Raw genomic sequence first — 22,720 nt, 5'->3', positions numbered from 1 at the left:
TATGAGTATTGCTACGCCTGCTTTTTTCAGGATGTTATTTGCTTGGAGTATTGTTTCCTAGCCTTTCACTTTGAATTTGTTTTTATCCTTGTTGCTTAGATGTGTTTCTTGTAGGCAGCATACGGTTGGATTTTCTTTTTTAATCCATTCTGCTACTCTTTGCCTTTTTATTGGTGAGTTTAATCCATTTACATTTAGTGTAATTATTTACACTTGTGGGTTCCCTATTGCCATTTTATACATTGCTTTTTGTCAGTTTTGTGTCTTGTTTGATTCTTCTCTTTTTTTATCCTTTGTTTTTGTTTGTTTCTATTCCATACTTCTTTCCTCTGTTGGTATCTTTTTTAAATCATGTGCTTCTGTGGTGGTTTTTTTCAAGAGTGGTTACTATTAAGTAATGAAAAGGGTTCCTACCCTGTTCAGTGTAATGCATTATCTTGTGAGTACTTCTGTACTCCATCGTCCTTTGCTACTGTTAATTTCCATCCTCTCCCCTTTCTTTTGTTTGTTTTTGTTGTCACATTTTAAATTTGGTTTTATTGTGTTCTTGGTGGCACTCTTACTTGTGGTTTTGTTTTGTTTTTGTATCTGGTTGGAAAACCCCCTTTAGTAATTCCTGGTGTGGGGGTTTTCTGATGATAAATTCCCTCATCTTTTCTGTATGTGTGAATGTTTTTATTTCTCCTTCATATTTGAATAGCTTTGATGGGCATAATATTCTTGGCTGAAAGTTCCTCTCTTTTAGGACTTTAAATATTGGAGTCCACTCTCTTCTAGCTTGTAGAGTTTCTGTTAAGAAATTCAATGATAATCTAATGGGCCTTTCTTTATATATTGTATTCTTCTTTTCCCTGGCTGCCTTGAGAATTTTTTCTTTGTTGTTGGTTTGTGCCAATTTCATTATGGTGTGCCTTGGATTAGGTTTGTTGGGGTTAAGAAAACTCGGAGTTCTGTTTGTTTCTTGAATTTAAGGCTTTAGTTCTTTCCACATGCTTGGGAAGTTCTCATCTATTATTTGTTTGAATATGTTCTCCATTCCATTTTTTTCTCTCTTCTCCCTCTTATATACCTATTATTCTTTTTTTTTTTAATTTTTTATTTATTCATTTTAGAGAGGAGAGGGAGAGACAGAGAGAGAGAGAGAGAGAGAGAGAGAGGAGAGACAGAGAGAGAGAAGGAGGGGAGGAGCTGGAAGCATCAACTCCCATATGTGCCTTGACCAGGCAAGCCCAGGGTTTCGAACCGGTGACCTCAGCATTTGCAGGTCTACGCTTTATCCACTGCACCACCACAGGTCAGGCCTATACCTATTATTCTTATGTTATTCTTTTTGATGGAGTCAGACAATTCCTGTAGGGGTTTCTCTTTTTTTTTTTTAATTTTTGAGTCTCTTTCTTCTTCTCTCTGTTGTGCCTCAAGTTGCTTGTCTTCCATTGTACTAATTCTACCTTCTATCTGGCCTATTCTATTAGCTAAACTTGTTACCTCATTTTTCAGCTCATGAATTGAGTTTTTCATCTTTGTTTGATTTGTTTTTATAGTTTTAATTTACTTGGTAATATATTCTTTGTGTTTATTGAGTTGTTTTCTGAGCTCCCTAAATTGCCTTTCTGTGTTTTCTTGTAGATCTCTGAGTATTTTTAGGATTTGTATTTTAAATTCTCTGTCATTTAGCTCCAAAGTTTCCAATATATTAAATTTTTTCTCCTTAGATTTTTCCTCATCTATCTGTGCTACCTCTCTGTCTTTTGTATCCATGATATTCGATTTCCTTTTCCTTAATGGCATCTGAGGGTGGCTTTGTTGATATTACTAATGAGAATTAATAAAGAATAAAAAGTTTAAAAAATTTAAAAAATTATTATTTTTCTTTTTTTTCTCACTCCTCTACTCTCTCCTCTGTCTTGAGAAAATCTTGTGGTGAACTGTGAATTGTATTGTGCTAAATAGAACAAAAACTACCTATAATGGAGGGCCTGTGTTGGGGAGAAGTGATAAAGGGGCAGGAAAAGGGGGTATGGAGCCACAAAATGTAAAAAAGAAAAAAGTTTGGGTCAAGAATAAAATGATTTGCCTTGGCCGGTTGGCTCAGTGGTAGAGCGTCGGCCTGGCATGCAGGAGTCCCAGGTTCAATTCCTGGCCAGGGCACACAGAAGAAGCGCCCGTGTGCTTCTCCACCCCTCCCCCTCTCCTTTCTCTCTTTCTCTCTCTTCCTGTCCTGCAGCCGAGGCTCCATTGGAGCAAAGTTGGCCCGGGCGCTGAGGATGGCTCTATGGCCTCTGCTTCATGCGCTAGAATGGCTCTGGTTGCAACAGAGCAACACCCTAGATGGGCAGAGCATCACCCCCTTGTGGGCATGCCGGGTGGATCCCGGTCGGCACATGCGGGAATCTGTCTGACTTCCTCCCCGTTTCCAACTTCAGAAAAATACAAAACAAACAAACAAACAAAAAGAATAAAATGATTTGCTTTTAGGTGATGATTAACTGAGATATAATGAGGGTAATAATAGGGAAACAGGAAAAATGGAAAATAAAATTTAAAAATTACTATTGTATTTAGTGGAGCAAAAAGAAGAAAAAAATGGAGATCCAAGTTTGGTAGCACTGCTAGTGAGTTAAAAAAAGTGAAGTAAAAAACCCCCAAAGTGCCACAAACATAAATTTGCGTCCCAAATAAAATAATTTGTTCATGATTGAGGATTGAATGAGAGGAAAAGTAAAGGAGAAAAGAAGAAACTAATATAGAGGGAGAAAAAAAAGAAAGAGGAAAACACAAAAAGAAGAAAAAAGAACAAAAGGAGAGAGAGAGAGAGAGTTAAGGGTTTTGGAGTGCAACCCTCATAGAGAGAAAGGAAGAGAAAAGGAAAGATAATTAGAGATGTAACACTAATGGGTAGTGTAGTTCAAGGAGAGGAGAGAGTAAGACCGGCAGAGAATTAAACGACCAAATTTGAAAAGGAAGAAAATAATCAAGACAAGAAGATAAGAGAAAGAAACGAACAAATATAATAAAATGGGATAGGTAATAAAGTCTGTGGATTATTCTTGATTTTTAGAGGTTATCTTCTTGCTTTTTCTTTTCTCTCCCTCTTCCTGGTCAGTGACTCTGTACCCCAGGCTCTGCCCCTGTGGCACACTTAGGTACAGGTTTGCAGTTGATAAGTCTCTATGGCAATGTCATATATTGGGCTTCAGTCTCTTTGTCAGTTGAGGTTCATTAGAATTTGCAGGCTCCGACAATGAGAGAGTCCATTTCCTGGAGCCTTACTCCTAGTCTTTCCTTCCTGAATTAGTAGCCTGATGATCCAGCTATGAGGTTGCTGCTGCCTGTGCCTGGAGAGTAAGAGAGTCAAGGAGCTGGTAAATCGTTGCTCTATCCCCACTCAACGCAGGGCTCTGGGTAAGGCTCTGTCAGTCAGAGCTGCTAGCATAATCAGGTGGGGCTGGGAGCCAATTGTTTTCAAGGTGCCTTCTATGCGCCTCTAGGCATGTCCCGAATGCCTCAGCACTCTGTGGGACCCCTTTCCCCAGGCTTTTGGCACTTTGTAACCTGTTTTGGCTGGAAAGAAGATGCCCTAGTCACTGTTTGCAAAGCAGGAGGACTTACAAGCTGCCAAATCCCTCTTTTTAACATATAGTTCTGAGTATGCAAGCTCTGCCAATCAGAGGTTGCCCCCACCGCTATGTGCATAGCATAACAAGAGACACTAAAAATATCATGCCTCTTGTCTTACATCGCTGAACTGAGAGAGATCTTGTCAGTTAGGGTCGCATATGTCAGTTGGGAGGCGAGCAGACTATGGGTTAAGCTAATTCTTCATGGGTCTGTTAGCTTGTATGGCTGGGTGAGGCACCCACCCACCTGGAGAAGTTCAAGTGTAGGGAATCTCGCTTTTGTGTGCCGCTCTTCAGGGCGCAGGGTCAGTGACACTGAGACTCAGGTCACAGCCCCCGCAAAAGCCTCTGACTCTGCCCCTCTGTCCGGGAACACGGGTGCCCACTCCGGGGGGAATCTCGCCCACTATTTGCGCTCACCGACCAGGTTTTCAGGCCAGCTGCCTCTCGACCTGGGTGATGTGCCCTGCCCGCTGGGAGAAGTTCCAGCATTGGGAATTTTGCTCCCGCTCACTCCCTGCGCACTGCTTTTTCAGGGCTCAGGGGCGACCCCGAGACTCCGGATTCGGCCCTCACAAAGGCCTCTGACTCTGCCCCTCCGTCTGGTAACATGGGCGCCCACTCCCGGGACTCTAGGAGGAATCTTTTGCCCGCTATCTACGCGCACCGACCAGGAGATCGGGGCGGATGGCTGCCCCACTTGCCTTTCTGTCTGATTTGGTGCAAGCGTTAGCTTGTGTTGACTGGTTTGCCACAAGTGCAGTTTTTCTTCAGCTTGGATGTCTGTGCCATAGCCTGGTTCGGACATTTGTGCCTCAGCCTGGTACTATTCACACCCTATCCCTGCCTCAGTTCCTATACTCTCAGTTCCCAGTGAAAGCAGCCCTTATTTAGGTTAGTGAGGAAGGCGGAGTGTTTCTTCCTCCATCTTATTTCCTTCGGGGTTGATTATATATTTAGTCAATTTTTTGCTCGATCGTACCTTTGCGTTTAGTGTGGAACTGCTGGAGGCTCCAAGGATAGATTTTTCTGTCTCTTGTTGAAGATCTTGTTGAATTTTTGGGGAGATTTATTGGTATCGCTCCTTACGGCGCCATTTCTTTTTTTTTTTTTTTTTATAAATAAAGTTTTATTTAAATGGGGTGACATCAATAAATCAGGGTACATATATTCAAAGAAAACATTTCCAGGTTATTTTGTCATTTAGTTCTGTTGCATACCCATCACCCAAATAGAGATCATCCTCCATCACCCTCTATCCAGTTTTCTTTGTACCCCTCCCCTTCCCCCCCTCCGTCCTTCCCTCCCCCCACCCCCCGTAACCACCACACTCCTATCCATGTCTCTTAGTCTCACTTTTATGTCCCACCAATGTATGGAATCCTGCAGTTCTTGTTTTTTTCTGATTCGCTTATTTCGCTCCGCATGTTATCAAGACTCCACCAATCTGCTGTAAGTGATCCGATGTCATCATTTCTTCTAGCTGACTAGTGTACCATGGTGTATATGTGCTCCATCTTCTTTATCCAGCCTTCTATTTTTTTTTACAGTGATTAAAAGCCTTTAAGCAAACTCTTGGCCAATACAGCAAGAATCCATAAAAGAGTAGTGTCCTTAATATGTTCACCAAGTCCAAGTTGGCCCCATCACCATGTCAAATCCCTGAAAAATGCAACCTAACCATAGTTCAGTCTGTAGGATCTGTCACAGGGAGCAGGAGTCCAGGAAAAGTCCACATCCAGGAAAAATCCGCACGGCACTGGAATTGTTGTCACCATTCTATACTTTGCAGCTCATGTCCAAGTCCCAGTGACCACTGCTTCTAGCTGGTAATGATTCAGGTAGACTGGAGAAGCTTACGGCGCCATTTCTATGACGTCACTCATCCAATATTTGTATTTTTTATTGTAGTTCTCTGATTATTTTATTATAACCATTAATTACATAATATTTTTTTAAAAAAAGCTTTGGTACATATACACAATGGAATACTATAGGGCCATGAAAAAGAAGGAAATCTTACCTTTTACAACAACATGGATGGACTTGGAAACTATTATGTTAAGTGAAATAAGCCAGGCAGAAAAAGAAAAATATCATATGACCTCACTCATTTGAGGAATCCAATGAACAATGTGAACTGAGGAACGGAATTGAGACAGAGGAGAGATCAAAGGGTCCAGAGGGAAAGCAGACAGAGGAAAGGGGATGATAGGATGGGATAAACCTGAAAGGAGGGGGGGAGGGGGGATGCATTTGGGGAGACACTAGAATCTATCTATGTAAACACAATAAAATCAATAAAAAAAGAGAAAAACTATGAAGGTTACACAAAACATTTTAAAGATAATTTTTTTAATTAAAGAAAAAAATTTAAATGTATTGATGATATAAGTTTGTCTTTTCTTACTTTAGGCCCATACTGCAGAGACAGTTCTTTATAACAGTTTATTTCATTTTAGTGGCTGTAGTGTAATTTTAAACAATATGTGTATGCCTTTATTTATTCTAACAATTTCAGACGCTATGTACAGCAAAGAAATGTCAAATTCTTGGCATTCTCAGGAGATATGTTTTTAAGAATTTCAGTTTTCCTGATTCATACATGCCACTCTATTTCTTAATTTCTCCCTTAAATTTCTATTTCACTGTGATTCCCAGCTGGGAGGGAGAAGAGTATGCTATCTCCCCATCCCCCTGGAAGAACATACTAGAATCTTTGGGAAGGTCTTTGTCAAAGTACATGTGACTATTTTTCTACCTCCAACAGAAGAGTGCTTACCTGGTTGGAGATCACTGTATAAAATTTCAGATGTTATTAATTAGGAGTGCATTGTGCAACACTGTAGAAGCAGGAACCCCCCCCCCCCCAAAAAAAAAAAAAAAAAACAAACAAAAAAAAAAAACCAAGTTCAAAATAATGTATATATAAAGGCCAGGACTTTTAGGCTATGAACAGTTCTTTTATTCTGATGAAAGGATATCATTGTCTTTGATATTTTCCTTTTCTGTTTATCCCATTCCATTATCAGCTCATCCAGAGGGTTCTCCTTTCTCTTCACTTTCAGCAGAGCTCCTGTGTAAGCATTAATGAGTGGAGGACAACTAAACAAAGCAGAGCTATGGATGCCATAGCATAGGCAGGCTTACCTCTGAGATGAGTAACTCGCTCCCGCATCTGGACAAGGGCATGTCATATTTATACCCAGTAAAATTACTATTATGGAGTCTTCAGAGTTCAATGGAATAGTTGTTCAGACTTCAGGTATTAACTCCATGAATGACAAACTCAATCCATCATCTTTTATACCTTTCAACCTGGTAGAAAATTCAGAGGTCTGTGATTCTGCATATCTGAATATTCATCTTACTCGGTATAGTGGAGACTCAAAATGACAGTGACATGGGTGTACTTGTCTAAAGGGGTGACTCCACAGCGCTTTGAGTTCTCACTGCAGCAGGTATGGTGGAGGTGAAAGCCTAAGGTGAGAAGTACTAATGGGGTTCTTTACTGGTTTTATTTGCAGACTGCAGCTGAATACGTAAAATCTCGACTTCCAGAGGCCCTTAAACAGCACCTACAGGACTATGAGAAAGACAAAGAAAATAGTGTATTGTCTTATGAGACAATCCTTGAGCAGCAGATTCTGTCAATTGACCGAGAAATGCTAGAAAAATTGACTGTATCCTATGATGAAGCAGGTATGTTTGTTTTTAATACACACATAGTCACACATTTTTTTTCTCCCTGCAGAGATTTCTCTACAGACTGCTTCAATTTAGGCCCTTTTCTGAATTAGAAGACAGAGGGAAAACTGGACCCACAATTATATAGCACAGATTGACAGTGAGTTTCTTCTCAGCAGTTTTGGTCTCAAAATTTTCATCAAGAGGTTACTAAAATCATCTCTTAAATATCAAGTTCCTTTAAAATGTTTACTCTTTTTAAATGAAGTTTTCTGGCCTTTTATCAATCATGTACTCTTACTGATTTAATCTTTTCAAATGTCACTTCCATTTTGGATGCCCATTGAAAACGTTTTTACATTTGATAATCCTGGAACAGTTATTTGCTTCAAGTATTATTTTTTAATTTCAGATAATTTTTTTTTTCTAAAGAGATGCCATTTTTTTTTTCTTAACATTTCAACCTGAACTTGATTTTTTTTTTTACTTTAGCTCCTCATAACCCTAGTCACTAATACCATGCCGGATACTTTGGTTCACTGCCTCCTGTAAGTTCATCCTGTTCAAGGGAGCTTATTATTGAAGGCATAGACACACCTCCTTATTAATACCATTTTTATCTATTATATGGTCTGTCAGCCAAAACCCAAATTTAATGAAACCAGTACAATATTACTTAGAATTATTAAAATCTTTCATAAAGCTAAATTTAGGAAAATATCCTGATTAAAATTCTCATACTTCCCTCCCCCCCACCCCCAACAAAATGGAGAAAGAAGTACAGGAAAATAGATTTATAATGGTCAACTATTGGTATCAATCCCTATTTTAATTCTAGGACCTTTTGTTTTTATTACCGCAAGGAAGTTGTTAGTATATACCTTCTTTTCTTTCTCCTGATGTAAGCATTTTTAATGCTGACATTCTTACATTCTTTTTTTTTTTTTTTTTTTTACAGAGACAGAGTCAGAGAGAGGGACAGATAGGGACAAACAGACAGGAAGGGAGAGAGATGAGAAGCATCAATTCTTTGTTTCAGCATCTTAATTGTTTGTTGATTGCTTGTTCATTGATTGCTCTCTCATATGTGCCTTGACTGGGGGGCTACTGCAGAGTGAGTGACCCCTTGCTCAAGCAAGCGATCTTGGGCTCAAGCCAGGGACCTTTAGGCTCAAGCCAGCAACCCCGTGCTCAAGCCAAATGAGCTTGCACTCAAGCTGGTGACCTTGGGGTTTTGAACCTAGGTCCTCCGAGTTCCAGTCCAACACTCTATCCACTGCACCACTGCCTGGTCAGGCTCAGTGCTGACATTCTTAACATTTGATTTCAAGCTTGAATAGGACACAGAAGAGCAAATTAAAAAACAAATATTATGCTCCATATGCCTGACCACTAATGTAGTTTTTTTAGTTACTAAGTTGTCGCCATTTATATGATGCATCCCTCTCAGGCAGGATCCACGTTTCTAGCCTTGCTCAAGACATCTCTACTCTCTTTGATTCTTCTTTACTACATTCATTTTCCAGACACATCGGCTTGCTTTTGCCTGCCGAGTGGTTAATTATGTGGTTTCTGAATTTGCCTTGTGTTTAACATCCCTGACTTGGGAATTGTCATTCATCTCTTCTCTCATCCCTGATGCAGTAAAGCAAGGCTATGATCGGCCTAATCAAAATAATATTTATGTATTTATAGCATCTCAGAGATCATGGAGCTCATATCCTTCACCTACTTCCTGCCCCCACCAGCATTTTATGATGAGAAAACTGAGACCCAGAGACTTGCCTGCAATAATAGCACAGTTCCTAGCTATAGAGCTGGGACTCCACTTCCTATTACAAATCAAGCTGGGCTTTCACTGCACGAGTGCTGGTTCTCATTTGCTCAATAGGCATTTGTTGAATGCATGGTGATGTACTAGGCAGTTGAAAGAAAGAGGGAAGATGATCAAAAAGATAGAGAGCAATCTGAGATGTAAAAAACACAGATCTTGTATAAAGTCAAGCTAGGGAGCTAAAATACACATGTGACTTCAAGATAAAAATTCCTGAGGATTTTGGAATAAGTGCACTCTATAACATTCACTAGCTTTAGAGTTAAGCTGAGAGGATGGGGAGTAAATCACTAGTGAATATGGTTCCATTTCTGATGGAATTCTTTAGGGAGGGCATTGGTTTAACCCTGAAGGACAGATGATAAATGTGGGTTTGTGAAGATGAGAGAGAGGCAGGCCACATGATGAAGGGGCCCAAGTGAACGCACAGGTGGGAATGAACCCAGCTGCAACCTCCCAGCACTCAGATTCTCCTTCTTCAGGATAGTTTTCCACTCAGCTACACTGTTTTTGAGCACCTGCTAATCTGCAGGAGTCGACATGCACATGGTCTTTGGGTGCAAATGCTTTGGCACAGAATTAATTTATCAATATACTCTGCAGCATGAGACAGTGGCAGTCACTACAGGATCTAGAGTTAGAGGATTTAAATTCCAGGCTTTCCTCTAGTTTAATAGTGATTGTTAGCAAATTAATGTCTTGGAGCCTCTGTTTCTTCGTCTATCCATTTGGGCTAATAACATCTCACAAGGTAGTTATAATAATAAAGTTATCTATAATATTTGAGGAAGTCCTTAGAAATCATATCACAAATGCCACAAGTACCACAAATGCCACAAATGTCAGTTGAGAACAGATTTGGATCTTGTTTCTCCCTCAGACCAGTTGAAAGTACTCTTAGAGTTTTTTCTTGACATGTCGTGTTTGGGGAGACAGAGGCAAATTTTTGAAAATGATCTTCTGAAGCTTTGAGAACTGAAGCAACATCTGCTGTTAAATGAGCTACTCTGGGCTCAGTTTGTCCTTGGTCATTCTGCATCAGGTGACACACTTAGTGGGGGCTATATTTATGTATGAATAAATGAATGTTGGCTGGTGGCTGAGGCCAGGCAGGTCCACATTGGATTCGGGCAGACTGAAGAAAAACTGCGGAACCGGAAAGGGTTGGGCCATTCCATTTAATAAAGTCTCACAACACCGGACAAGCACACAGGCAGGGGAAACCGCTTCTCAGGCAAACAAACAGCAAAATGGTCACCCACAGTGGTGGGCAGGTAATCTGCCATCTGCATCCCCCTGAGCACAAGCACCCATTGCCTTATATAGGCCATACACACATGGTGCTGCCATGTGCTCACACACTAATCAAACAAAAGTGCTTGCAGCCAGTAAACCAGCGAGCAGTCCTAACACAGCTGCCCCATATTCCATCCCTTTAGGGAGCTCGCTTCACAATCTACATGATAGGAAACAGAGACTACCACAACAGCAAAAGTTACACAATAATTATAAAGGTGCCCTTCACAGTGTCTCCCTGAGCACTCTGCCCAGGGAGTCACCTGGAGGCCCACCTCTAACTCCCTACCCCATGGTAGGTAGGAGGGCCTGGATAGTCCAGGGCTGTGTCCATGGAAACCATCAAGTGACCTTGGTGCACCTCTGCAACTGGATGAGAACCAGTGCAGGAGGGCCTCCACAGGTGCCGTGCCCTCCATCAGGCTCTCTCATGTCCATCCATCAAGGGACCCGTGCTCCACTCTGGTCACAGTCTAAGAGTCAGTTCATGATAGACAGCCCAGCTGTCTGTGCAAATTACCAAGGAAAAGGTCCATCACAGGCAACTAGGCACACAGCTCTTTATTAACGGACTTTAGCACCTTTCCACAGTGTGCTGTTCATTGCCACAAACCCCGTCCAAACCCCTGAACAAGCTCACAGGGCCTGGTGGGGACAAACACGTTCAAGGCCTGTGTCACCTTAGTTCCCTTAGCTGCTGCTGCTGTAAAAAAAAGCACCTATTACCTTCTAATGCCAACATCTGCTGCACATTAGAAGGGGACCAGTGAACTGCCAATTTCATATGGGGCTTCTGGCCCCCACCCGTCCCTGTCAGATGGGTCCCTCACTCTTCCCTCTATTCAGACTGGGATAACGGGTTTTGAGGGTCCTATAACCTGAATGCCAACCATTTTCCTTGCAGATGCCGGGGCCACCCACTTTCCCGGCTTTTTCAGTGGCTGGAACCTCTGTTCTGACTCAAGCTGCCACCAAAGCTCTTGGTTTCTTCTCGTAGGATTGTAAAAAACAGCCACCCCATGGTCCCCAAAAAGACATCCATGGAAAGCCATAACAATTACCACTCCTCTACCCCACCCCTCAAGGGTGGCTGCAGCTCCATACCTATCTGCTCTGATCCTGCCCACTATGCCAGATGTAATGCCGGTGGCTGAGGCCTGGCAAGTTCGCACTGGATTCGAGCAGATGATAGAGAAACTGTGGAGCCAGAAAGGGTTGGACTGTTTTGTTTATTGGAGGCTGGCAAAGGACAGGCAAGCAAATAAAAACAAAGGGGAAAGAGCTAATAAAGGAAAACCTGCTATTCACAGTAAGGGCAAGGGAGCAGGGAAAACCACACCTCAGGATGGGCAGAGCGACCTGGGAGAACCAACCCCCAGGGGAAGCACCCACAGCCTTATATAGTCTATGCACACATGCCTCTGCCACGTGCTCACACACTAATCAGTCCAAGTGCTTGCAGCTGGTAAACCCTCGAGCAAGCCTAACACAGCTGCCACACAGTTGTAGTAAATTCAAAACTGCCTTCTCTGTCACTACCTTTATAGTCATGATTTCATTCAGTAAACGAGGAGAAAATACAAAAAGTTATTGCTATTTAACAGAAAACTATTTTATCATAATATAAAAAATCAGGAAATAGAAAAGTGGTAATAATATCTAATACCTTCAGATATAAACCTTTTACACTAAGACTCAGTTCCTTTAACTGCTTAGCTTTTTCCACACTATCCCAGTTTTTGCTTGTTCAGATTCTTAATTCTGGTCTCTCAGCTTTAGGATGTTGTTAATTATTAACTAGAAGATATCTTTGTCTGTAGAAAGGTTAATTTGTTTTTAATGCTCATCCACTGATTATTCAGCCTGTGTGACTTAATGACAGTTACCACTGTACGAGGCTTCGAAACTTCTAAAACCGATTAATGAGAAACCCTTAGACACTTGTCTGAAAGCATTGACTCAGAACCTTTTCTCCCTCCTCTCTCGTCTCTGTCTTTCCTTCTCGGTTTCTGCTCTTCTTCATTAAAGATATACATATCTTAGCATTTTACTCTTCTACAATTCAACTATCCAGCAACCGGACATTCGGTAAAGAAATGGGAAGGAAGCAAAAGCAATCATTCCCATGTCACTTAAACTTTAAATTCTCACCTAGAATCAATATATTTTCCTTTTATATAGTTCTCACCAATTAGGTTATATTTTCCAATGTGGCATTTTTAAAGATTCTTGTTCTGATATTGAGTGTGACACTTTTATTACAGAAACAAATAAAATAAGTAGAATGGCATAATAAGAGAATAGTAATTATCAGTAATCCCACTGTTAAAACATTTGGTATGTTTCCCTCACTCTAAGCATTTTTGAAGTGTTGTTGGTATCTAGCAGTTTAATATCCTACTCTTTCACTTAACAGCAAGTGCATTAAAACCTCTTCATGTGATGATAATTTTAGCAGCTACAAAATATTCTATTTTTTGAAAATACTACTATTTAAACATTCTCCTTTGTTGGATAATTATGGTTTTTATTATGAATAATGGTGCAGTAAGTATGGTGCTCATTTATCTACATTCCATATTATTCTAGAAAGCAGACTTTAGAAAACAGCAGTTTAGAATTAGATTAGAAGGTGGGGGGAGGGGTGATACCGGGAGCAGAGACCTGAAAGCAGCAAGGAGTAAGCAAGGAGTAAATTCATAGAAATCTATAAAAAACAGTTATATTCCCAACATTGTCCTATACTCTAAATCAGATCAACATTCACAAACTGTAGTATATATAGAGCTGACATTAGTAATCTTCATAATGACCTTGAATCACAGAGAAAAGTTTCAATAATGTTAACTATACACTGTATATAAAAATAGGAATTGTGTAAACTATTTTAGAAAGATTTTCATCCAAATGGTTTATTTTTGTTTTGATTATTACAGTTATAAAGATGTTTCATGATATGATTGAAAGAGGTCTCGGAATAAAAGACCTAGATTCTATTCCCAGCCCTGCTGCCAACCAGATATATGACCTTGAGTAAGTCACGAAACCTCCCTAAAGCCCATTTTCCTATAAATTAAAGAAAGGAACAGGATCTTATAGATGTCTTCCATTTCTTGAGCTATGATTCTGGCCTCTTGGCAATGGAAAACTTAGGTAGCCATAGCTCTGCAAGGTAACTGTAGCTGTTTCTAGAACTTTCTGCTTGCTGTAGAGCCTTTCTCTTGTCTCCTCATACAGCCTGTGTAATTTACATAATACCTGGCCCAAAGACCATCACTCCGCCCCTCTAGTATCTGCACATGAAGATGCCCATGCATACTTTTGTTGATGGGATGAGGAGCCAAGCAAAACTAGATTTTGGAAGGAGAGGTTCTGAGCCTTCATTCATGGATCCTAATTAAGATAGCTTAGATATTTTTCCTAGCATTCATTGGTGCTAAGCAAAATCCAGAGTAAGAAGATGTTTTGCATTTGATCTATTAATATTTTTAATTGAAATACAAGTCTATACACATTTCAACAGATTGAGCTTAGACAGAGAAATTTCCAAGGAAAGCAGAGGCATGATTTGAGAAGTGATGAAAATAGCATTTCACACCATTCAGAGAACATCACTAACCTAAATATTCATTATTTGTTATGTGGGCATAAGTTGATAGGTTGAAGTAGCAGGAGAAGGACTCTTTCTTCACACTATTTTTATGCTGCTATCTTATTAGTCATGTTTCTCTAAATAATGTTAAATTGTTATTAATTTATTTTTAAGTTTGAGCATGAATAAAGAACCTATACTTTCTCACGTTAAGGATAAAGTAGTGTGGCTTGTAATGCCTTGTGTTTGAGGGAATTGTAAGGAGAGGAGGCCTGTTTATTTGAGAGTGATAGTCTCTGTTGCCCACTCCAGCACCCTTAGGGCCTGGGAAAGGCTGTTTGGGGAAAGCTGATATACCGTGGTGGGTGGGCTGGCAGTGGTAGCATTTTGCTGCAGGCCTTTAGAAAATTACCTAAATTTCAGCCTAGATCTCCTAAGGCCAGCAGTGGTTTTTCTTTTTCTGTTCTTACTAGAAACCCACATAGCTTTCCAATGGGCATGTGTTCCTACCATGGAAAAAGAGCACTTACAAGTAGAAAGTGAACCAGACAGTGCAGGTGAGGGGGAGAACTTAGCTGCCTGTTTATTGTGTTCATTTGGGCATCACTTAAAGCTGGAGATCTATAGATCCATTTATAAGTGTCAGGCAATCACAGGACTTGCCCAGAGGAGGTAGGGAAGAAGGGACAGCATTCTGTTTTCAGCCTGTGCTTTGTGGTCCCTTGATGCAGCTCTGTGTTTGACATTCCTGACGGCTGAACCCAAGCCAGGAAGACACACTATGTACTGTGATGTACTTTTCTGAGAAATCTTCCTTTTTTTTTTTTTTTTTTTTTTCATTTTTCTGAAGCTGGAAACAGGGAGAGACAGTCAGACAGACTCCCGCATGCGCCCGACCGGGATCCACCTGGCACGCCCACCAGGGGGCGACGCTCTGCCCACCAGGAGGCGATGCTCGGCCCATCCTGGGCGTCGCCATGTTGCGACCAGAGCCACTCTAGCGCCTGAGGCAGAGGCCACAGAGCCATCCCCAGCGCCCGGGCCATCTTTGCTCCAATGGAGCCTTGGCTGCGGGAGGGGAAGAGAGAGACAGAGAGGAAAGCATGGCGGAGGGGTGGAGAAGCAAATGGGCGCTTCTCCTGTGTGCCCTGGCCGGGAATCGAACCCTGGTCCCCTGCACGCCAGGCGGACGCTCTACCACTGGAAATCTTCCTTTTTTTAACGGTTGGGGAATGTGCTCTAAGCAATTTGAAAGTAGCTGGACGGTTACCCCCCATTGACCTTATTTCATTCTTCCTAAAATAGGTGGTACTGGAAGTTACATACACCATTTAATTGAGCCGTTACTGTCAGAGTAATCAGTGATCTCAAAAGGAAGTCATTTACTGTCATGGGGAAAAGAATTGAGAAACTAAACCCAGGAAAGAGATTGTGAATTATTTAGGGCCTTTTCAGTTTTTTAAGAATATAAAAAATGCGTAAAAGGCATTTGCAGGAAGTTCTTTATCTAACAGAGTGAATTTCTTGGTATGTTTCTCAAACAGGTCCTAAGGGAAGAGGTGGCACCAAGGGCCACCTTTGATCAGGACCCTATTTCGAGCTAAAAAGATATTGTTGCCAAAGGCTTGCTGGCAGGATTTGGAAGGATGAGATAAACAGGGACCCAAAGAAATTTTAAAAAGGAAATTGAATATTGGTTGTGCAGCTTTTGACACCAGCTTCTAAATATCTGTAGAAAAAGTAACTGTTTTATTTTTCCTTTATAAAAGTAATAAAAATTCATTTAAAACAGTTTTCAAATATGGAAAAATTGAAGAGGAAAAGATAATCTCTAATTTTACCACTTAAACATAACCACCATTTTTAGTATATTTACTTCTAGTCATTTTTTTCTGCTGGATTTTAATTATTTCTGCCCAATTTTATATCTTTTTTTTTCACTTAACATTGAAATATAATCATATTTCTCCATGCTCTAATAAACTACTCATAAAAGTAATTTGTAATGGCTGCAAAAACCCTATTAAGTGGCTATGCCACCATTTCCATAACCTTTTAATATTTTCAAATGGTCCCTTTCATTTACCTGTGTTTCAGTTCTCATTGCTAAGTAGAATCTCTAAATTTGGAGGTGTGTTTCTTATTTGTGAAAATATGAGAATAGCAGTTTGATTAACAAACACACCATGAAGATGTTTGTAATGCAGCCAATTCTTAGTCATATAACAGGAAAGCAGAGAACTTAAACAGGTGGTCAAAATCCACTCATAAACAGAGAACTTTTTTCTGGCCAGTAATATCAATCTTTTAACCAAGCTGATTTAAATTTTTTAAACTCCCCCTTTTATATCATGGATTGAAAAAGCCAACAGATAGGGGGTGTGGGAATAGTAACTTTAAAAAAAAAGTGTTTTTCCATCTACAAACTAGAAAACTGTTCCTCATGGCAATTCAAAAGTTTCATGCTTGTGATTCATGAGCTCTGGAGTCAGTTCCATGTTTCTGGTGAGACATTGTACCTCTCTGCTTGGTTTCTTCAACTCTAAAATAAAGACATTGGATGCGATATCTTCTTAGGTTTCATCCAGCATGAACAATGTATGATTTGGTCTTCAGTTCACTTGGCAGCCATTAGCTCATTCATTTATTCACTTTGTCCACATTAACTGACCATCAGCGAGCCAGGCACTGCGCTGCCTTTAGGAATGCTGGTTTGACCCAGTGGTGTGTGTATGTGTGTCTGTGTGTGTGCGCACATGCACACATGTGGGAGTGAGAGTGGGAGCCAGGGAGAGAGACAGTGATAGAAATGGGTAACCAGATAGAGTGGAATTGGTGCTGTGTTCAAAGGACAGTAGGTACTTTACAGCCATGGAGTGGTGAGGAAGGAATTGTGTTTGAGATAGAGGAAGGGTTCTTAAGTCAGAAAATCGTAAGAGAACCAAACCAATAAGTTTCTTGAACTGTTCATCTTGAACTTTAATTTGCACTTTTGGAGATAGGCTTATTGTAAGTTCCCGCGGACCAGCGTGGCTCCAAATAACAGTGCGGAATTGAGGAAACACACTTGTCAAAACAAAACCGATGGGACCGGGAGGACTCTTCAAACTGCCTGGCAGTATCTGAGTGCCTCACAGCCCCAGTTCGCTTTATTATATAGACCTATGCAAATCAAGGACCCTGATACAAAGTTGTACATCAAAGGCTAAGACAGGAACTTTCCCAAGGCAAAAACAGGATACATTAGTGAAATTTACAAACATCTGAAACAAACAAAGAGTCAGAGGAAGGGCATGTATATTGCTTCCTGCAACCCAAGGAAGGAAGTGGAGTGGGTGCAAACACTCAGCATCAAAGCCAAATATGGAGATGGAGGGGGGAGAACTTAGCCCCCTGCCAAGCCTCGAATCTATAATGGCTTCCTGCCATTAACTGTCCACAACATATCCCCCTTTTCTTTTTAATTTGTGTGTTGAGATTTGCACTCATCTGATTTTCTAATTTGGAGGCAGACGGAAAAAATACAGAACAAACACAAAATTAGTATAGCCAATGCTAACAGATACCCAAAACAAGTATACTAATACATCACAGTGATTAAAGCCTTTAAGCAAACTCTTTAAGCTAATAATACAACAAGAATCTATAAAAGAGTAATGTCCTTAAAGTGTTCACCAAGTCCAAGTTGGCACCAACACCATTCCAAATCTCTGCAAATGCAACCCAACCCCAGTTCAGTCCAACAAAAACTGTCACAGGAGCAGGAGTCCAGGAAAAGTCCACATTCAGGAGAAGTCCACATGGCCCTGGTATTGCTGTCACACTTCCACACTCTGCAGCTAGTGTCAAAGTCCCAATGACCGCTGCTCCCAGCTGGCAATGACCCAGGAAGACTGGAAAAGCCATCTGCAGCACGCATGAAGACAGAGCTTCCGTTTTCTTTAAACTAGAAAGATGAACCCAGGGGTCCTATACTGGAGCTTTACAGCCATGGGGTGGTGAGGAGAACCTTGGGATATACTAAGCTGGGTGGCAGAGGTAAATTTGTAAGTTGGCAAAAAAGGAAAAAAGGAGCTCTGAATTAGGAGTAGGTCCTAGCCTAAAATATGAGTGGGGTATTAAGGCAGGAAGAATAAAGGAAAGACTATATATTAATCAAAGCAGCAGAAAACAGGACTATCAATACCCACAACAGAGATCTTCCAGGAAAGAATAAAAAACCTGAATATTCAGGCAAGACATAGTTAAGTGGCCCTTGTGTAAATGAGACCAGTCTACAGGCTACTTGGAAAAAATACCCCAGGCTTGTCCACAGTGTCATAGATGGGGCCGACGGCCCTGGGCACCTTCAGCCTTCAGTGGCAAATCCCAGCATTCTGGACAAGGTTAGGTCACAGGTGGCTGGAGCAGGGCTGGAAGAGACTGAACCCTCCCTTAGAGGAGTGAGGGGAAGCCTACCTTCCAGTGTCCCTTCTTCCTCACAGCAAAAGCATGTAAGCCTGGCAGGCTTTGGCTCAAATGACCATCCTTTCCACTATTGAAGCAGGGCCCTGATGAAGTTCCAGTTGGAGCGTTGGAGCCTCTGAGGGCGTATGCCAAGAGCTAGTATTTTACCTGATCTCCTTTGGGCTTTTTTGGCCTCTTGGTACCTTAAAAACCATGCTCAGAAGATCTTGCTGAGGGGCTTGAGAGTCCCTATCTGCCTATATATCTGGAGCTATTCATAAAAGAACAAAACAGTGTTATTAGCTGGAATCAAATAAAAATAAAAAAGGGGTAGTAGTTTGCAGGACAAAAAATTTGGCATCTCTTGTACATCAGCATTCAAAAGAAACTGTTTGAAGTAAAAAGCGTAACAGGGTAGACCTGCAGGAGCTCCAGGACATGACTCCCCCCCCTTTCTTATTATTTACAATTGAATCTTCAAGCAAATGTTAAGCACACTTTACAATATTGACTTCAAATATTGCAAGAAATTCTTGACTTTGTTAACTTTTAACAAAAATAGAGTAAATGCACCTTCAAGCAACATTCCCACTTATCAAAACACCCCCTTAATATTAATTAATAGGCACCTTAAATAGTACATATCAAAACTGAAAAATCCCAGTGTGATCTTCATTATTCTCCTATAGTAAAAAAAAACTTTGCACTTTTATTATGTAAATTTATGCTGCTCCAAGCCTTCCACTTGCGGCCTGGAGCAGCCTGGCCAAACCAGCAAGTCTTTTGGATCCAAAATGAGCGTGCTTTACTTATTCCAAACAAAATTATATTTATGTAGGGAAATGAAATTATCCCCATTTTGTTTTCAATACTAGAGCCGGCACTTCCAAAACTATTATCATCATTACTTTTCAAGTAAGGACTTAATTCAGGCCTTATAAACAAAAACACTTAGACATTATACAAAGACTTCACATACAATCACACAAATCAAGAGTGAAACCCGGGGTTTTAGAAATTAAACTATGGCCTGCTTGATCTTAAGTAGGGCTACCTTAATAGGAACGTAATAAGGATATATACTAAACAGAGATCCCTCTCGAAAAATCTCAAGACGGCCGTATGAGATTTCTGTTTAGCAACACCCAAATCAGGCCCTCCTTTCACCTTCTTTTCAGGCAATGGAGCAGGAAAGAAATAAAATGATCTAAAACATTAAAAAAAATTAGGTAATAATAATTGAGAAAGGGAAGAGAGCGTAGTAAAATAAGCCTCATACAATTGCTCTTGTGAAGTGAGTCTCTCATCTAGAATCATGGTGTCTTACCAGTCATTCAGGGATCCACCGAGGAGCTTCAGCAGACCTAGGAAAAACACACATATATCCTCGGCCCCATAAGAGAACAGGGTCTGGCCCTTGCCAGATTCCTGTTAGTGGGTCCCTCCATTGCACTTCAGGGAGGACTTTCCTTGCAGGGTTCCAGAGTCTCTCTGCTGCTGAATGACCCTGTCCATCAGTATTCAAAAAATTTAAAGTAAAAAGAGCATGACAAAGAGGATTTGGAGGAGTTTCCTAATACTTAAGTTGCTATTTGGCTCCTAACTCTGAACACACCTCACAATGCACTAACCAAATCAGTGTCTTTTTTTTTTTTTAATAAATTTTTATTAATGTTAATGGGATGACATTAATAAATCAGGGTATATATATTCAAAGAAAACATGTCTAGGTTATCCTGTCATTAAATTATGTTGCATACCCCTCGCCCAGAGTCAGATTGTCCTCCGTCACCCTCTATCTAGTTTTCTCTGTGCCCCTCCCCCTCCCCCTAACTCTCCCCCTGTCCTCCCTCCCCCCACCCCTGGTAACCACCACACTCTTGTCCATGTCTCTTAGTCTCGTTTTTATGTTCCACCAATGTATGGAATCATGTAGTTCTTGTTTTTTTCTGATTTACTTATTTCACTCCGTATAATGTTATCAAGATCCCACCATTTTGCTGTAAATGATCTGATGTCATCATTTCTTATGGCTGAGTAGTATTCCATAGTGTATATGTGCCATATCTTCTTTATTCAGTCTTCTATTGAAGGGCTTTTTGGTTGTTTCCATGTCTTGGCCACTGTGAACAGTGCTGCAATGAACATGGGGCTACATGTGTCTTTACGTATCAATGTTTCTGAGGTTTTGGGGTATATACCCAGTAGAGGGATTGCTGGGTCATAAGGTAGTTCTATTTGCAGTTTTTTGAGGAACCACCATACTTTCCTCCATAATGGTTGTACTACTTTACAGTCCCACCAACAGTGGATGAGAGTTCCCTTTTCTCCGCAGCCTCTCCAACATTTGCTATTACCCGTCTTGTTGATAATAGCTAATCTAACAGGGGTGAGGTGGTATCTCATTGTAGTTTTGATTTGCATTTCTCTAATAACTAATGAAGCTGAGCATCTTTTCATGTATCTGTTGGCCATTTGTCAAATCAGTAAGTCTTAAGGATCTACATTCTATTCTATTTAAATTTAAATGAGCGCTCCTTACAAGTTCTAAAAACATTTTATTTTTTCTAAATATTAGAGCCAGCATTTCCAACCTTTGCATGCAAAAACAAACTTAATTCAGGCCTTAAAAACAGACACATTTTGACAACTTTAAACAAAGACTAAACAGAGACAAGAATTAGACGAACCAGACAAACCAGAGAGAAACCTGGGATTTCAGAGCACATCCAGATTAGAAAGATGCCTGCCTGTTATTAGTCAGGGCATTTTCTGACAGAGGGACTGAAGGATGTGACTAAACAAAATCTCCCCAAGAAAATTTGCTCTCTGCAGCTGCTGGGATATTTCCTATAGTCAGATCCAACACAGGTCCCCTGCCTCTACCTCCAGGCAAAGAACAAGAAAGAAACAAAATGATAGTTCAGAATATCATAGTTAAAACATTAAATAAAATCAGACCATGACTGGAAAAGCTGTAACTTTCCTAATACCTGAATCTCCTATCCATTCTCAAATTCTATAGTTGCTGTAACTGGCGGCTCAGGTTGATTATGCTGAGATTTTTCTCCTACCTCAACAGCCCCTTCATGAAAGTCCAACTTCCACAGCAAATAATTACTACCGGAGAGACAAGCACAAGCAATCACCTTCCAGGCATTTGGGGGAAGAGCCTTTGCCCTAATAGAATCTAATAAACCAAGTGAAAAAGGGGCAGTAGGCCCATACTGAACACAAGCAAATTTAAGCTCTTTCAGAGTTTTAAAAGGTACAGGTTCATGATCTCGCACTAGTCTCCCTGTATCATCCTGTCTTTCTACAACAGGAAAATTAGTAAAGCCATCATTTATTGTTTCCCCTACATTTTGAGCCTGGTAATCAGCCTGATAAGGGAACGGAGGAGCAGAGGGTTGAATGTAGGAAGGAGCTGAGGGCAGCGGAGGCCCCGCAGCTAAGGCAGCCATAGCCACAGATTTTTCATCCCCCCTGTCATCCTCAGACTCCAAGTTATCCTCGTCTTCACATCCCTCTGTTTCCAGCTCACCCTGATACTCTTCAAACAACGATTTGTCTTCATACGGAAACATTTCTACATAAAGGTCCCTTACTTTTGACCCTATCTGTCCCATAATCTTTTACTCCCAACTACACTTTCCCCAAAAACTTTCTTTACTCACTGTGTGCACTTCACTTTGGGGAGTTCTGTCACCTTCCTTCAGTTTTAGTTTCCTTGTACTCATACTCAAGTCTTCTGTTCAGGCGCCACTTGCCGCAGACCAGTGCGGCTCCAAATAACAGTGCGGAATTGAGGAAACACACTTGTCAAAACAAAACCGATGGGACTGGGAGGACTCTTCAAACTGCCTGGCAGTATCTGAGTGCCTCACAGCCCCAGTTCGCTTTTTTATATAGACCTATGCAAATCAAGGACCGTGATACAAAGTTGCACATCAAAGGCTAAGACAAGAACTTTCCCAAGGCAAAAACAGGATACATTAGTGAAATTTACAAACATCTGAAACAAACAAAGAGTCAGAGGAAGGGCATGTATATTGCTTTCTGCAACCCAAGGAAGGAAGTGGAGTGGGTGCAAACACTCAGCATCAAAGCCAAATATGGAGATGGAGGGGGAGAACTTAGCCCCCTGCCAAGCCTCGAATCTATAATGGCTTTTTGCCATTAACGGTCCACAACAGTAAGTAATGCTTTCTTTTCCTTCTTTTCTTCTGTAACTGTGATTATATGCCA

The 22,720-nt window shown here is 40.9% G+C and overlaps 1 protein-coding gene across 1 annotated transcript in view; it reads left to right on the top strand.

Moving 5' to 3' along the window:
* The window catches only part of PPM1L (protein phosphatase, Mg2+/Mn2+ dependent 1L), a 372,489-nt gene that overhangs the window by 279,529 nt on the left and 70,240 nt on the right, over positions 1 to 22,720 (top strand). Inside the window, exon 2 of the mRNA XM_066347606.1 lies at positions 7,145 to 7,319. Within this exon, the coding sequence (XP_066203703.1) occupies positions 7,145 to 7,319 (175 nt within the window). The remainder of the gene's footprint in view (positions 1 to 7,144; positions 7,320 to 22,720) is intronic.

The sequence above is a fragment of the Saccopteryx leptura genome, chromosome 8 (genome assembly GCF_036850995.1).
Source record: "Saccopteryx leptura isolate mSacLep1 chromosome 8, mSacLep1_pri_phased_curated, whole genome shotgun sequence".
Classification (NCBI taxonomy): domain Eukaryota; kingdom Metazoa; phylum Chordata; class Mammalia; order Chiroptera; family Emballonuridae; genus Saccopteryx; species Saccopteryx leptura.
This window is presented reverse-complemented; position numbering and strand designations above follow the sequence as displayed.